Source organism: Zootoca vivipara, chromosome 2 (genome assembly GCF_963506605.1).
Source record: "Zootoca vivipara chromosome 2, rZooViv1.1, whole genome shotgun sequence".
NCBI lineage: Eukaryota > Metazoa > Chordata > Lepidosauria > Squamata > Lacertidae > Zootoca > Zootoca vivipara.
Genome location: NC_083277.1, coordinates 96,632,630 through 96,649,724, shown reverse-complemented (window position 1 = coordinate 96,649,724; position 17,095 = coordinate 96,632,630). Strand labels below are relative to the sequence as shown.

The 17,095-nt window shown below is 46.2% G+C and overlaps 3 protein-coding genes across 12 annotated transcripts in view; 2 read left to right on the top strand and 1 right to left on the bottom strand.

Annotated features, from left to right (window-relative positions):
* CCDC40 (coiled-coil domain containing 40) overlaps positions 1-259 on the bottom strand; it is a 28,501-nt gene extending 28,242 nt beyond the window's left edge. Inside the window, exon 1 of the mRNA XM_035107953.2 lies at positions 92-259. Coding sequence (XP_034963844.2) covers positions 92-111 — 20 coding nt within the window. The 5' untranslated portion in view covers positions 112-259. The remainder of the gene's footprint in view (positions 1-91) is intronic.
* A 301-nt stretch (positions 260-560) lies between these two features.
* RMI2 (RecQ mediated genome instability 2) lies at positions 561-2,678 on the top strand. Its single transcript, XM_035098937.2, has one exon. The coding sequence runs from the start codon at positions 690-692 to the stop codon at positions 1,122-1,124; it is 435 nt and encodes a 144-aa protein (XP_034954828.1). The 5' UTR covers positions 561-689; the 3' UTR covers positions 1,125-2,678.
* A 551-nt stretch (positions 2,679-3,229) lies between these two features.
* The window catches only part of TBC1D16 (TBC1 domain family member 16), a 62,977-nt gene continuing 49,111 nt past the window's right edge, over positions 3,230-17,095 (top strand). The window contains exons 1-5 of one of the 10 annotated variants that reach the window (XM_035104171.2): positions 3,232-3,351; positions 8,834-8,929; positions 11,441-11,530; positions 13,305-13,464; positions 16,194-16,443. In XM_035104171.2, coding sequence (XP_034960062.2) covers positions 16,257-16,443 — 187 coding nt within the window. In that variant the 5' untranslated portion in view covers positions 3,232-3,351; positions 8,834-8,929; positions 11,441-11,530; positions 13,305-13,464; positions 16,194-16,256. Of the gene's footprint in view, positions 3,352-8,833; positions 8,930-11,440; positions 11,531-13,304; positions 13,465-16,193; positions 16,444-17,095 lie in introns of all 10 variants that reach the window. The other 9 variants (XR_004691881.2, XM_035104172.2, XM_035104173.2 and 6 more) reach the window with 9 other exon arrangements.

The window sequence follows — 17,095 nt, the reverse complement described above, 5'->3', positions numbered from 1 at the left end:
CTGGGGTACCCTTTCCCCTCACCACAATGCACCCCTGTGCCTGCCCCCTCTCTAACCCAAGTGCCTTGATCCCGCTCCCTTAAGCGCTCACCGGCTGCCGCTCGGCTCCATCCTCTCCTCCGTTGCTAGGCGACGCTAAACACATCCAGCGCTCTCTCTTTCTTTCCCTTTCTCTCTCTCTCCTGCCCCGCCCCGGCATCTTCTCGGATGATACCACTTGCGGGGAGCGGGAAGGGGAAATGGAAATATGGTCCGAACCATTTCTGTGCTTCAGGCTGTCGTGCCCGGACTAGGGTTTAAGAGGCATGCATGTCGAGTGGCAGGAGACAAAGACAAATGAAAAAGTTTAGAGTGACACGTTGCATGAACTGAAGATAATATATCTATTGAAATACGATTGGCTGAGCTGCTCTATGGTCGCAGAAGCTGAGTCATTTAGGTGTAATCTATATATATTTTTGCAGTAAACTTTAGGGGGGAGGAATACCAGCTCAGTTTAATTTTAATCTATGGAGAACTTTGTGAGTCCGCTCTTCTTTTTCCTCTCTCTATGGCCAACGAACCTGTGCGCGTGTTGCTGTTTTTTTTTTTTAAAAAAACTCCTTCAACTCTCGCGCTATTACTGGAAGGCTCCGCCGGCCCATCATCCTTTTCGCGGCGTGAAAATTGGCGGGAAAGAAGGCAGAGCCATGGCGGAAGACTCTCGCCTTGCGCAGTCGCCGTCGCCGCCGCTGCCTCCTGTGAAGGTCCTGGCCGCGCACCTGAAGCGGTGCCACCGGGTCCCTGGCGGCCCGTGGCTGCTGGACCGGGAGGAGTACCGGCGCCCCGCTCTCTCCGTGTCGCTGGTGTGGCTTCAGGGCACGGTGCTGGCCGTGGAGGAAGGTGGCTCGACAGTGCGGCTGCGGGACGACAGCGGCCCTTTCGTGGCTCAGGGCGTGGAGAAAATCCCCAAGGGGCGGCCTTGCCTCAGCGCCGGGAAGTACGTGATGGTGATGGGCCTGGTGGTGTCTTGCAGCCCAGAGCCCACCATCCGAGCTGTGAAAATGACGGACCTTTCAGGCAACCCCCTGCACAGGGACATGTGGCAGCTGGAAGTGGAGGATTTGCATAGGCACATTTTGTGATGGGAACAGTTTGTCAAAACAGCTTCTCAAAAAGAAGCCGGGAGGCTGAAGAAGCACCTTTGGATTTTTAAATTATTTTTATTTTGCCAAATAAGGTTCCTCTTGAACTTCCTTTAGGAGAACTTGGATTACCCAGCGGAATTTGACCTTGGTTCATTTGCTGCAGGTATGACAGAGCAATGGAGATGGAAATGCTTGAAACCCAACCCCCTTTTTGGAGGAGGGCTGTTGCTGATTCCCAATTAGTCAACTTGGGTCAAGTAACGTTACCGGGTAGCTTATCCAGTGGAAAATGCAGTTGTCACTGCTAGGATAAAACATCCGCAGTCAAGAATCTGGTTGCAGAACTTTGGGCTCTTCTTTTGGCCTGCACTTTCTCTGTATTACAATGCATCTAATGTTGAGTTGCCGACTTCACTACCAGTTGCAGTCCAGACATCTAACTTCAACTGTAACTCGCTTGAACTGCTACATGAAGTCCATGCTGCTTTAAAGTACTGTTTCCCCTGCTCCAGGACATATTTGGACTAATAGAGTTTCTGGACACATGTGGCTTCAGGGAGACACTTGCAAGATGGACAAAAGTTACAATAAAAGCCTGAGGCTATTATCGGCTTGAGCATCTATGCTGACCATTTTCTCACAGGGTTCAGTGGGGTTCTTAATGGCTCGTGTTTCATGGAATTCAACACATCACAGCTTATGCATAATTGATGTGCCTAGTTTTGGAACTTGCCTTGTTTACTAATGTGTGACTATTGTGAGGTGTGGAGGTAGCTATCAAATAATCCACAATCTACTCCTGATTTTGAGGTAGTACTTTTCCCAAAAAAGAATGCAGGGTAGTTGCTGATGCATGCTGCTCTGGGGATATTGTGTTTCAGCATAGAAGCACACATTAAACACACACACACTAAACACATATAGTATTTCTACATTGTCCAAATATTAAAGAATCATCTCTTGTTAGCTACTGGATTTAGTTATGTATAGTCCCTCTGGTTTGCTGCGACTCAACAGCATATCATGGAATTGAGTTTCCTTTCACTTCTGATGCTCAAACAAAAATGTTTATATTAACAGGTTTGGAATTGCTGAGCATTATTAACATACAAAGTGGTGTCAGAGGGTACTAACTCAATTTTCTACAGACTCAATTTCAAAGAAGAATTCTGGAATAACTCAGTCGCAGCATGAGCACTGAATAGTATGGAACAGAAATACAAGTTTTCCAATAAAGATACACTCAAAATAGAGGACAGGAAATCTAGTTGCATAGTATTCAAAAGCATAATCTCTAGGAGATGCAGCCATGCTGTAGTCCAAAGAGATGTGTATAGATTAAACTTTTAGTCAAACCTTTAACTAACAGTTCACCATGTGTTATCACTATTATTCTGAGCAGACTGTCGAAAGAGAAGCATGAAACCCTGGCCAATGCAATCATACTGAATGTATTTAAGTTCATGCAGTAGGTTTATTTTTATTTTAAAATGCTCAACTGCTGTGTAATTTAAGCTGGAACTTTATAATGTGTGTGTGTTTCTCGAATATAACTTGGAATATGGAAGAAATATAATACAAAAAAATCCAATTTGTCATTTTCTATAAAGCCTCTTACAATTTTGAGTTGCTGAAGGCACTTATTTTCTCATGCATCCTTGTTTTTGCAGCTCAGTGCTGTTAATTATTATTAGGTTTTTCAAATAACAGCGTAGTGTCTACAGAATATGTTATTCAATTAAAAAAAATAATAAATGGCCCAGTACGAGAAAGCCACTTTGGCTCTGCACGCTTGGCACCTCTGCTCTTTACACTGAAGCTTCTGGCTCTTGCAGCAAAGATGCAGAGGCGGGGGAACGGGAGTGGGGAAAGGTTGCGTATATTGTGCCGCAAAGCTTTTCCAGGATGCGAACGCAGCACATCCCTGGAAACAGGACCTATGACAAAAGTCCCCCGTCTCCACGCGATGCCCTTCTGTCGGCCTAAGTATTTTTTCTTTCCATCCTCTAAGCCCGGAGCGGATCCGGGAAGGAAGGCTCTGTGGGCAGGGCTAGGCAGATAGGGTGGGAGTGCCTAAGGGTGGCCGCGCCCACCTTCCCCGCAGACCCTCCTCTCGCGCGGCGAGGATTTCGGAGGCGGCAGCGGCGGTGGCCTCTGGGTGAGAATTTGCCCTGCTGGGCATTGGGGGGCGTGGGCGAGGCTGCTCTCGCGGTCTTTGCTCGAGGTGTGTATTCCCTGGGAAATAATAGATTGTGGAAGGTGGGGAGCCGGTTCGATTTTGGGGTGGGGTCTTCATTCAGGCCCTGCGGTGGGTGAGCGGAGTGAATGGAATGTATTGCGGTGCTGGAGGAGGCGAGCTGCGATGGGTTGATTCTGGGAAGGAGCTTCATCTCTCGGGGGTTGGCCCTTAGGGGGTGGTCTCCATCCTCTTGTACGTTACCTGCTCAGGGCGCATGTGTTTTGACACTGGTACCTATGGGGAAATTAGGGTGGGAATCTTGCACTGTAAGTGGCTGTATAGACACTAGGGGTTGACCCTGAGGTTATATGTGCAGAGAAGCCAGTTGTTATACTAGCGAGGCAGGGATTGTGAACTGAAGGGAGCCTGGTATTGTGAGCAGGGATTGGCCATTGGGTATTTGAAAGCTGCACACCATAGTGCTCTAGACAAGGGAAATGTAGTCTGAAGAGGAAGGAGATGAGTGTACAGTATGTCACTGTAGAAGGCTTATGATGAATACATGGGAAACATGCTTTCCTTTGGGGTAACTCTCCTTAGGTACATCTGTTTATATGTACTATGGTTCCTCTGTCTTTTTCTGCAGGGCATTAAGCATATCCTTCTGTTATGTGACTGGCAGCGGAATGAATGTTCTTTGTTTGTTTTTTAATGTACCTCTTCAGTCACACTAGATTACCCTGGGCTGGTATGCCAAGTTCCTCAGTTGCATATGGCATTCTTCTTTCACTGATTAACACTTAGAAATAATTCATCATGGCAGGGAAAGGGTGGGGAATGACACACAATACATGGTATTCTGGTGCAGAAAAGCTGTGAGTTAGACACGATCTCTCTCTCTCTAACCCCCCCTGCCAAATCCCCACCTTCCTGGAACACAGTGGTGAAATTGGAACCTTTACTCCCCAGTTATTTGGCAGGATGTAGCAGCAATCAGTTTCTAAGGAGATACACCTAGCATGCCTGATGTTAAGATCCTACTAGGTGATCCTCATGTTTTGTGTTATGCTTATTTTTAAAAGCTTGTCTTGGCAGTTGTGTCAATATGGAAATGTCATTATTGGGGGTGGGGGTGGGGAGAGCCCTTATGTGAAATGGTAGCCTATTAGTCCTGTGTAGAATTGGGCATGCTTGACTGCACAGGATCAGGCTATTGATGAGCAGATCATTCTGCTCACTTTTTAATTTACAGAGCTTCTGCCAGCAGTGGAAGTGGTTGTGTCTTTCCTTCACTCCCCACAACCTGAATACAATGAATAATTCATATTAGCCCGGGAGGCCATAAAGTATGGATCTCATAACATATGGGGTCAATACCAACGTATAGTTGGGTCCCCAGGCTCAGAGCATAAAAGACCACAAGCATAATAAGAGACATAGTCTCTCCTTTCTACCTAGTATAATTCGATTTTTGTGTACAGTAGTCATGTCTCACCAGTAGTTATTTCTTCCTCTCCAAAATTCTGTGTTTAAATAACACAGTAACTGAGGTGTTTCAATGCATTTAGGATATTACCGATGAAGTTTATTATTTATTTTATTATTTATTGAATTTATATATCGCCTATACCTGGGGGGTCTCAGGGTGGTTCACAAAATAAAAAATTACAGCAATGTATGTCTAACAAGCAATGTATGTCTTTTGGTCATCCATGCATTCTCTTGGAAGGCAGTGTCCCTTTGGAAAGGGGAACAAATCCATTGGGAGCCACTCTCTCCTATTCATACAGTACATAACATTCTACAAAAGACTGGTATCTGACGAAGTGTGCATGCACACGAAAGCTCATACCAAAATAAAAACTTAGTTGGTCTTTAAGGTGCTACTGAAGAAATTTTTTTATTTTGTTTCGACTCAGACCAACACGGCTACCTACCTGTAACTATAACATTCTACAGTAAGTATAGACTCGGCACTAGGAATCAGAATGGTTCTGCCGTTGTCCATATACTTAAAATAATAACTTCTAAGTAAGCTGTTATTTAAAACAGTTGATGGTGGGGAAGGTGTTAAAAGACAGAGTTGCTCTTCCTGTTACTAAGACATGCACACACAAAAATCCCACTAGGGAAGTTGTTTGAAGGGGTGATGTGTCAGGAAGGAAGGTTTTAAAAACAAGCATGACTAGCCTGCGCCAAAAGTACAGTGTAAAATTGGGTAGATATAAAACCATGCTTGCTAGTATGGTAAAGGAGAAAGACTGGCAGCACAGTCCTTTTAGTTTAGGTGATGGTTTAAAAAAAGGATTTTCAGCAAGGAGCAGTGCAAAGTTGCAAGAGGGTTTCAGTTGAGGTGGAACCACAGCCGCAACATTGTTGTTGGTGATGACAGGGCTGTAGCATGTGGCATGAAGATTTGGAACATCAGAGAACCTGCTTATGATGAGCAGAGGAGTTGGGCCCCTAGGAATGCACCTGTAAATACCAGGGCTGGGCTGAGGCTTTAGCACAGATTAGTCTTTGAGGAGTTCATCTCGCTTTCCACACAGGCCAGTAATCAGGAGATCAAATGAGATGGTGGTTTGGTGAGTAGGAGATGAGCAAAGGATTTTGACTCGAAAGACCAAGAAGTGGTACTGTATACTTAAGCAAGCCCCAATTCACTTTTAAGTAGAGGAAGGGGATGGTTGTTTTAAGAGTTGGGAATGAAGTTAAGGAAAAGGCCACGGTCAGCAGAGGTACAGGACAGGAGTTGGACAGAGATTGCTGCACACACACAAGCACACAATTCCAGGACAACTTGTCCAGTGAATGTTCTAGGTGGGAGGAAGCTTCCTCATACTTTCTGCCAAGATTACAGTGGTTTTTGGAGGTTTGAGCCACCAGGCAGAAGCAAGCAGTTAGGAAACAGCACGGAGAGTTCACAGGAGCAGGAGTCAAGAATCCAGCAGTGGTTGAACTGGTGAACTGGAAGCAATAGATAGCCAGACTCAACAGGAGGCAAAGAGTAGAGATAGTCTGGGTGAGGTGGGGTGCTGTGTTCCATTAAAGTTAGCAAACCAGGCATTCAAAGTTGTTTTCAAGCTGAGGATGTGGTGACAAGAAAGACTGTCACCAGTACTGTGGTTGTAATATTGGTGGCTGTTTCAATAGTCGCATGACACCTAATTGTGGAATAGCACCTTACAGAAAAATGGAACACTGGTTTATATCCCTGGGTAACTTTGAAAATAAAAGTATGTGAGTTTTGTTGCTGTGGACATTTTAAGGCAGTGTTTTTAAACTTTGTACTTGCATAAAACCTTTTCCAAATCTATGTACCTTTGGGTATCTTCCCAGAACCCTTGTGTATTGGGAAGGATGTTTCACCCCAGAACAAAATAAAAAAAATCCTTCCAGCAGCCTCTTAGAGACCAACTAAGTTTGTCATTGGTATGAGCTTTCGTGTGCATGCACACTTCTTCAGATACTGAACACATTCAGTTGGTGGTAACTGGTCAGACTTCTTGGGCCTTGCCCTCATCCTGAGTAAAGTAGAAAGCACCCCAACCTTCTTTGCAGCTGCACATTTCAGGGCAAGATTGGTAATGATGCATAAGCCAACTTTGTAAAGAATCTTAATGTTCTAGAAAGCCCTGATAAGTGTCCAGGAAGCTCCAGGATATCATAGAACACAGCTTGAAAACCACGGTGCTGAAGTGATGTGATGTGGAAGGTTTGTCAAGTGGTGCATAAGCTGATGGTGCTGCTTGGACCAGATAATGAGAGCTGAGCTGGGGAGAAGTGCTGTGCTGATCTTCTTGCATAAGACTTCAAGCCTGACCTAACAAGGAAGTTTACTTAGCAGAGCAAAAGTTGATAACGTTCCTTCCTTAAAACATGATTTAACAGCTTCCAGTGAGCTCATTCTTCTAAAGGACTTACTCATTTCTTTGAGTCATTTATTTGTACATGATTCTGGGCTGTGAGGTGCACATTCACGGCAGTGCCAGCGCTGTAGCTGGTCTAGAATATGTTACTGTATGTTTTGTAAATGGGTAATTGAGAAGCTATTGTGCACAGCTCCTCAGGGTGTGCTCCTAAGAAGCAGAAATTCCTTGGGTGAATATGCTTCTCAAGAGCATATTGTCTGGTATGCCTCAAAAGGACTCTTGGATATCTGCTTGCTTGCTTGCTTATTTATTTATTTGGCAACTTGATCTTCCACCCAATGGTTAAAAGAGAACTCTCTCTTAGAGATGCTCTAAGACAGGCATGTCCAAAGGCCAGTTTCATCTGGCTCCTGTGGCAGTTTATTTATTGGGGTCAAATCCTTAAAAAAAGCTCAACAAGTTCAATCCTCAGCAACTTTGGTCAGCCCTCACGTATGTTCACTTCATCAAATCTGGCCCTCTTTGAAAAAAGTTTGCGCACCCCTGCTCTAAGAGGTCTGTAGATTATCTTGAGAGGGATTGTCCATGTTTAAACTTCCTCTGGAGTGAATAACCACCAATTATTGTGCATACCAGTTATTGTGTAGGGAAGTGAGAGCTTGTCCATAAAGAAGGCTGATCGCCGAAGAATTGATGCTTTTGAATTATGGTGCTGGAGGAGACTCTTGAGAGTCCCATGGACTGCAAGAAGATCAAATCTATCCATTCTTAAGGAAATCAGCCCTGAGTGTTCACTGGAAGGACAGATCGTGAAGCTGAGGCTCCAATACTTTGGCCACCTCATGAGAAGAGAAGACTCCCTGGAAAAGACCCTGATGTTGGGAAAGATGGAGGGCACAAGGAGAAGGGGACATGGGCATAGGCAGGGGGGCAGGAGGGGGCAGTTGCCCCCCCTAGAAGCAGGGCTGCTGGTGGCCAGCCTGCCCCGCTGCCCGCCGCGCCTGGTGCCGTCTCCCTTCTCCCTGGCTGGCTGTGGGGCGGGTGGAGGGAAAGCTCCAGAGCCGCGCAAAGCATTTGGCTGGCTTTCCCTCCACCTGCCCCACAACCAGCCGGCTAGAAGGGCCGTCTCCCTTCTCCCTTGCTGGCTGTGGGGCGGGTGGAGGGAAAGCCAGCCAAACGCTGATCCTGGTGCCCCCTCGCCCCTGCCAGTTGCGGAGGGGGAGGAGGGGGTCAGAGCAGCCCGATTTTGGGCTGATCCTGGCGCCCCCTCGCCCCTGAATGACCATGGCTTTCCTTGCCCCACTGTGGCCCCTCCCCCCGTGCCTTGGCCCCGCCCCTTGCCCCCCTAATTTTGATCCTAGCTACGCCCCTGGAAGGGGACGAAATGGTTGGACAGTGTTCTCGAAGCCACCAACATGAGTCTGACCAAACTGCATGAGGGAGTGGAAGACAGGAGTGCCTGGCGTGCTCTGGTCCATGGGGTCACGAAGAGTCAGACACGACTAACAACTAAACGACAACATTGTGCACCAGAGATAATATATACAGTATATGCCTGGTTTCTTTCATCCTTTACTTCACAAAGTACATTCTAATCTATGTTCAGTCTTGCAACCACCCTTGTGAAGTAGGTAACTTCTGATCCCATTTTACAGATGACACTGTACAATGAGTTGTAGCTGCTGTGATCAATGCCAGCCAGCGGAAGCACAGTCCTTTGCACGGCTTTGGCACTCTCTCGGGCAAGAGAGGTGAGTAGCGCTTACTCATGCTGCTGTTTCCAGGAAACCTCCCCTAAGTTGTGTGGTGCACAGTATTGAGGGGGTGGTGGTGGTGGATCTGGACCACTGTACTGAAGCCACTGCACTAAAGCCAGTGTAGAGACTGAGCTACAATTCAGTCTCTGGTTCTAATTTCACCCCTGTCACAAGCTCACTAGGAGACCCATCTCCCCATCTGCAGTATGGGAATAGCAGTGGTGCCCTATCTTGCAGGGTCGTTGCAAGGGTTACCGCAAGATAATGTATGTCAGGTGCATTGTTGAGCACCCATAAAGTGCTGCGTAAATACTATTTGAAATTCTGCAGCTGTTTCTTCTCTTGCAACAATACAGTTACACTTTGCAAATAGCAGTAGTCAATATTTGGATTTGCCCCGTCAGAAACTTGATTAGCTGAGGGCAGGGACTGAAGACTTCCAGATACCGTCCCAGATGGGAGTGCCCATTGTTTAACAGTTCTTGGGAAGTAAGACTCCCCCACCCAAGAAATATAGTCTCCTCCTTGGCACTGATGCTTTCCATTGTTGCGTTTTCTCTCCTTCCCTCCCCCCCTTCTTTTTGTTTGCCTTGCAAATATAGCAAAGTACTTTGTGGGCCAGAATTCAGAAACAGTGGCTGCTTGAAAGAGATGAACTTGCCATGGTTGCCCCTTGCTTTAGTAATGTCTTTGGCTGCAATCCTAAACCCACTTACATGGGAATAAGCCCCACTGAATTCAGTAGCACTTACTTCTGAGTAGATATGATTAGAATCGAATAGTTAGTTGGATTGCTGTAATTCCTTATATGTGAAGCTGATTTTTTTGGGGGGGGGAAGGAAAAAGTCTTGGGAAACTTGAATGATCCACTCATAATATTACTAGTGCTTAAACATCTACACTAGCTTCTAGTGTATATGGGATGTAATTCAAAGTGCTGTTTTTGACCTTTAAAGTTCTAAGCACATTGGTGTCAGGATATCTAGAGGACCATCTACTTCTGTTTGAACCTACCTGTTAGTTGAGGTCTTCATATTGGGCCCTTCTCTGGGTGTTCCCATCTTTGAAGGTCAGGCAGCTATCTATTGAGGAACAGGGCTTTTTTGTGGTGGTGCTCTCTCTATGGAATATCTTCCCAAATGAGCTCTTCTTTGGCACCTTACTTATTGGCAACAGGTTAAAAACTGTTTTATCCTCTCATTGTTATGGGCAGTCATACTTTGCCCCTTTTGCTATGATTTTACTGGTTGCTTTCCACTTCTTTTGTTTAGTCTTTTGTGCATTTGCTGTTTATAAGCTACCTGGATTTCATGGTGTTTTAAATTGTAGCCCTTGGATGCCTGGAAAGCCATTTGCTGAAAATGCAGGATATAAATATTTGTGTGGTTTTTTTTTTTTAAGGAAACAAAAAACTAAAGAAGGAAGTGTGTATTGCATACTTGAGTTTTAGGTTCTTCATTTTCTTGCACGTGATGTTAGAGGAAGCACTGGCCATGCTTTCGTTGCAGTTACAGTAAGAACTCCAAAGTTCTTGTATGTAACCTGTTAAGTCCCCCTCCCCTCACAACCAGCAATGAAGCCAGGCACCCCAGTTCCTGCTGCATTCATGTTTTGATATGGGGCCATTCTTCCACAGACTTGGCTTGTACCAAAACTCTTAATCAAATACAGCTCCCTCTTCTGAATATGCCTTTCGATTCCATGGCAGCTCTTGGGACCTCTGCACTGCTGCAGTAATTTCTATTGTGTAATTTTAATGGTATGGCCACACTCCTTTGTCTTGATTAGAGAAATGCAAAGTAAATTGGTTTGCAATATTAATTCTTTGTGTACGATTGAACCTTCTGCTTATACCTCTGTACTTTTTACAGCCCTTTTTATAGTTTCTCTTATTGTTCTTTGTTTCCATGCTACTTTTGTAATGGGGGAATTTTAAGAAGAGCTGTGCATATCTATATTCTCCCCACCACACCACCCCACCCCCATTCTGACTTTCCCATAGTTGGCTGGGGCGTTGTGTAAATCTTCAGTGCTTTGCTGCAGGGAGCATGCTGCCTTGCATGCCTTTCAAACATTACTGGGTTCTTGTAACTGTGCCAAGTTTTCAATAAGAAATCCATCCTTCCAGCCAAACCATTCCATAAAGCCACTCCTCTTTCTGATAAAGAAGAAGTGTGCAGCCGGAACAAGTGAGCAGCCCTGCCAACAGGATCTTGTTCTTCGGCCCTTTGTTCAAAAGGGATAGGCCTTAGAAGAAACAAGCCAACTGTTTGTGCTGGCTCAGGCACTTCTTTGCTGATGAGAAGGCCTGGGGGGTTATCCAGTTGCTGCCTGCCTCCAGGGGCATTGCCCATGAAAGTAGCCAGTAGCTAACTGGAAGTACCTTGTGGGCTGCAGCACAGGTGTTCAGCAGCAGCAGCTGAGTGTGGGAGGAAATTAATAGGGCATGAGCAATTTTTTAAAGGCAATTGGGATTTTATTTCACCACACATGATTGCATCACAGGTGGGGGAGAGCACCGAAGGGCCAGCTGCACGAACTACATGCTGTTTCCAAACATGAGGAACTGGACTCTCCAAACCTGAAATTTCTACAGTACGTGATTTAAAATAGCCATTGTTTTAGAGCGTGATGCCACAGCGCTAATCTCCTGTCTGCGCCAAGGCCTTGCACCATGTTTACCTGGGAATATGCCCCAATAAGTGTCCGTCCTCAGAACCTGCAATGTAGGCCTGCTCTGCGCATTACTTGGAGCAGTGCGGTCGCTTCCATGTTACTCTGGGGTTCCTCCCACACGGTTCAGGTGTACTTACATTGTTGACATGCTGTGGACCTCCCAAAACTGTACTTCTCCATGTATAAGATGACCCCTATTTATTTGAACCCAAAATTAGAAAAACAAAACCCTAAAACAGAAGTGAAATTCAGGATGATTGGCGGCGGCAAGTTGTTGATCTTTTGGGGGGCGGTCGCTCTGAAAGTTTCCAGCATGAGGTGCGCATGCAGTGCACCGTGGTGCAGAAGCAAAGGCAGCAGTTGGGGCAGCTGCTGCTGCAGGGAAGCGAGGGAAAGGGGGCTCCCAAGCAGGATACCAAGGAAGAGCCGGGGGAAGGCAGCGCCCACTCTGTGCTGGGTCATGCCATCGAGCAAACTTGAGCTAAGGAAGGTGGTGAGCGGGCTGGGGGCAGGGTAGGAGTTTGAGAGGGGAAGAGGGGAAAAGCGAAAGAGCAAGGAGAGGCAGCTGTGATATTAATGCTGTATCCTTATTTTTAGATTTTGATTGATGTGGAAATTGTTTTCCACTTGGTTGTGTATTTTTTTGATGTGGTTTATTTGTTGTTTATGACTTTTGTAATTATGTAAATCTTGCCATGATGTAAGCCGCCTTGAGCATCGTTTTTAAACTATGGAAAGGCAGCATACAAATAAGATGATGATGATGAGGCAGCTTGCAGCAGCAGCAGCTACTCTCGCTCCGGTGGTCGAGCCAGCGGGCGCTTCAGGAGGCGAGCCAGTCGCCAGCATGCAGCCCAGAGGTGGAGGAGAAAGAGGGGGACGGCAGCAGGAGGGACCGCCTCAGCCTGCCCAATCCAAAATCCCGGACATATGCTTAAATATTTTTAAAAATCCATCCAGATGCCCATGTTCCGTATACAAGACAACCCCCAATTTTTTTAGTCCTATACACGGAAAAATACGATACGTTGCTTCTGTGTTTTGTAAACATGATGCATGCCTGAGCCATGTGGAAAGCAGGTTATGCATGGCTGGGATGCAGTAGCATTAACCATAGAAGAGCAGCAACCACGCTGTGCCCGCTAATACATGCAGAGGAGCACAGGAATCTGCTTTACACAGAGTCGGACCATGGGTTGACTTAGCTCTGTGTTGCCTGTACCAATTTTCCCCAGCCTCCAGATGTTGGTGGACTGCAACTCTCATCACCCATGGCCATTAAGCTTTGGTTTTGGGGACTTATGGGGAGATGGAGTCCATCATGTCTGAAAAGCACCAGGCTGGGAAGGCCGGTCTGTTGTAGCAGGCAGCAGCTCCCCAGGGTTTCAAATAGGGGTCTTTCACCTGTCCAAACTAGAGAGACCAGATTGAACCTGAGACCTTCCACAGGTAAAGCAGGTGCACTGCTGCTTATCTGTGGCCCTAATGGCTTGGAGTTGATGCAACCACTTTTACTCCTCCCAGCCTGATAAGCCCTGCATTCTCTGAAACGTAGTATTCATGTCATATGCTATCTTGGGTTTCCCAAGCGCTGTCGTCCAGAGGTTCTTATGCCTGTTGAACAACACTCTTTGTGTGGCAGCAAGAGAGATTGTTCGGTGTAGAATTAGGTGGCGTGTTTGTTTGCTTTTAGATCCAAATCGTGGGGAAAAAGAAAAACCCCTTTTCATGTTCAGCAGCTGCTTTGTCTTTGCTCAGCAAAAGCTGGTGATAATGCGAGGCTGCTTTTCATTCCATAAGGGGGTCAATCTACTGCTGCTTCAGCCCCCTGGAGAAAATAGCTGGGAAAACATGTGAGTTTGTGCCTGAGCAGGCCAGATTTTTTTTCCCCTCCACCACTTTCTTCCAGAGGAAATGCTGCCCTTGCATCTCCCCCCCCCCCCGGTGGATGCATCTGCTGCTCCCCAACTCTGCCAGTAAGACGCTACTGCATCATGACACTGTCACACAAGCTCAACAACACACAAGACTTGCTGCACAATGCAGGGGAACAACATGGGTGCAGGCTGTTTTGCTCCTCTCCTCAGAAGTGTGTGCATCTTTGTTTTGTCTGCGTTTTTAAGTGAGACGAGAGATGTACATGGATCCAGAGCTTTTGAGCCTGGTTTGATCTGGAAGTGTGTGTGTTTGGCAGTGGGGGAGAGTAGCATGTGAAATTTCAAAGGAGATGTCTTGGTGAAACCAGCCCAATAACCGGGTCACCTTATCAGAATGTTTGAGGAATCCACTCCTCCATAAGGAAGATGGGATGCACTTACTGAAAACCAGCCTCTTAAGAGCTGCCCTCTGGCAAATTACTCTCAAATCTGTGTATTCCCTTAACATGCTTCCCTAGTAAGGAAGTAAGGGATGCGGGTGGCGCTGTGGGTTAAACCACAGAGCCTGGGGCTTGCCGATCAGAAGGTCAGCGGTTCAAATCCCCGCGACGGGGTGAGCTCCCGTTGCTCGGTCCCAGCTCCTGCCAACCTAGCAGTTCGAAAGCACGTCAAAGTGCAAGTAGATATAGGTACCGCTCTGGTGGGCAGGTAAACGGCGTTTCCATGTGCTGCTCTGGATCGCCAGAAGCGGCTTTGTCATGCTGGCCACATGAACTGGAAGCTGTACGCCGGCTTCCTCGGCCAATAACGTGAGATGAGTGCTGCAGCCCCAGAGTTGGTCACGACTGGACCTAATGGTCAGGGTTCCCTTTACCCTTTACCTTTAAGGAAGTGCTGCAGCCATTGTAGTGCCAGGTGCATGGTACCTGTTTTGGCCTGAGGACTGCATTGGAGGTCCATGCCAGTGGTGGGCATGGCCAATATATGTTCACTTTCACGTTTGCACACAGCACACATGCATATCACAACTGCACTCATGCATATACAGTACACAGACAGATGACACATGTAACATGCATTCATATCAGCAGGCAGATGAACACATTATTCTCTCTCTGTGTGTGGAGATCATACCACTGGGGAAGGAGGAGGCTGTCTTCCCAGCCCAGCACTGCAAAAATGTACTGCCTCTGTTTTAATACGAGAGGTGAAGTATGTCCTGCCTCCCCTCTCATGGTAAATACATGCTGCTGCAATGGAGGAAAGAAAAACCCACGTTCTCTAGGTAATGGGGTTGGCAGAAGGTGCCAAGAGAGAAGCTCTGGAAGGAAGTGGGTGGAAGTCATAATTTTAAAAACAGGTAGAAAGTGAACTATTTGTGTATATACATAGCTTCTTGGCTTTTATATAGTGTGATTTTTAGGTCTGTTCCACTTAGTGCATTTGCCTTTTTTGTTTCCTCCTTTCTTCTCTCCTGTGTGCATCTCTGACTGTCTCTCTCCTATATCTGCATGTGTTAGCTTAAGCATGCATTTTCTTTGGCCTGCTTTCCTGTTAATTATTTGAGGGGACAGGCACACAGTAAGGTTTGATCTAGGCTTGCTTCCTGATATTTCTCTTTCTTTCAGAAAGCACTTTCCAGAAAGCACTTGAATCTGGCATTGCAAGGGGATGGTGTTGCTACAGGGACCATAGAAACCAGACCAGGTTAGGCTGACCCTGGGAACAAAGAGTACTGACTAAAAAGGAACCGCTGTGCTTGGAGGGGAGGCTTTGAGTGGGATCAGCTTTCCCTTGGCTTGTTTTTTTCTCGTGGACCTCTGGAGCCAGTTCATATCTGAAGCTGGTGATGGCAGGAATGTGTTGCTGGACAAGCTCCATTTTCAAGAGGAGTCAGAGGCTATGTACACAGAGGCTTGTCACTATGCTACAAAAGAAACAATAGCCACAGCAGTTCCCAAATTGCACTCCTGGGCAAGGTGTTCCCAACACCACACTGCAGAGATCCAAAGGAAATAAGTGATGGTGGCAAAAATGCTTATTGAAAATACCTGGTGCATTCTCGGCTAAAATTCATCCTCCTTTTCAGACAGCTTCTGTTCCGAAATGTGATTGCATAGCTCTTGAATAAAGTCCCTCTGTTTTTATATATTAAGGTGGTATAGAGAGGGAAAGAGGATGGGTTTTTTGGGGGGGGCTCCCCTCATTTTTTTCCGGGCCACCTCATCTTCTGTTGGACTGCAGACAAGAATTCTAGTGTTAAAAGTGACACTGGAAATCTGTGACCAAAGCTGTAATTTTAGACTCAAGTATCAATTCATTTTTAATAGTTCGGAATGAGAAAAAAGAAACTCCAAATTACAGGTTCCATTTCTGGTGTTGCAAGAAAACCCATCGTAAGCCTTGTGGTCCCACAAATATTTAACCTATCTGCTATGGCAGCATACACTTTTGTGGTCCACAGCTCATTTTTCTCGAAGTGATTGCCTAAACTATGTTGGAGTGGTGTTTTTCGTTTGTTTGTTTTTGCTAACAAAAACTTTCTTATTCTCTCAAGTATTGTATTGTTTTCCCCCCACTAACCTCATGTGACTGAGACGGTGTCTTACCTCCTTTTGCATGAAGGCAGGCAGTATGTGTCTTTCTGTCCATTCTACCTGTTGTTGTTCTCTTTCTGACACTTTCTCTCCTTTTCCCCTGGGCAGACTTGACTGTATGAATTAGGTGCTTAAGTGGAGTCAACAGAGAATGGAAACACTCCCTTGGCAATGTCTCTGGGAAGACTCCTCCGACGTGCCTCTTCGAAAGCATCTGACCTCCTGACCTTAAATGCCAGCAGCAGCAGCAGCGGTGGCGGATCGTCTTCCATCTTGGATGGGGAGATTATCTACTCCAAGAACAATGTCTGTGTCCACCCACCCGAGATGCTGCAAGGCAACGTGCAGCATCACCCAGGTGAGGGGAGGCTGGAGACATGGGTTTGTTCCGTTGCTTTAACTCATTTTGTTTATGAGTCTCTCTCTCTCTCCCCCCATAAACCATCTTGAAGCAATTTAACAATAAAAGCTTCAATAATGAAACAGCAATTAAATGTAGTTTCAGGTTCAATACAGATACAATTGGGATAAAAATGTCCACTTGAAAGGTTTGTTGGAAGAGGAAAGTCTTCAACAGGTGCCAGAAAGATCATAGAGATAGCATCTGTCTGGCAGGTAATGGAATTCCAAAAGGTGGGTGCCATAACACTAGAGGCTCAAGACCTACATTGTATTGCGTCTCCACTTCCATCGTTCTGCCCAGACACTGAGATCCAGTGCTGAGAGCCTTCTGGCAGTTCCCTCGCTGCGAGAAGCCAAGTTACAGGGAATCAGGTGGAGGGCCTTCTCGGTAGTGGCACCTGCCCTGTGGAACGCCCTCTCACCAGATGTCAAAGAGAAAAAACAACTACCAGACTTTTAGAGGACATCTGAAGGCAGCCCTGTTTAGGGAAGCTTTTAATGTTTAATAAATTATTGTATTTTAATACTTCTGTTGGAAGCCACCCAGAGTGATTGGGGAAACCCAGCCAGATGGCATGGGTATAAATAATAATTTATTATTATTATTA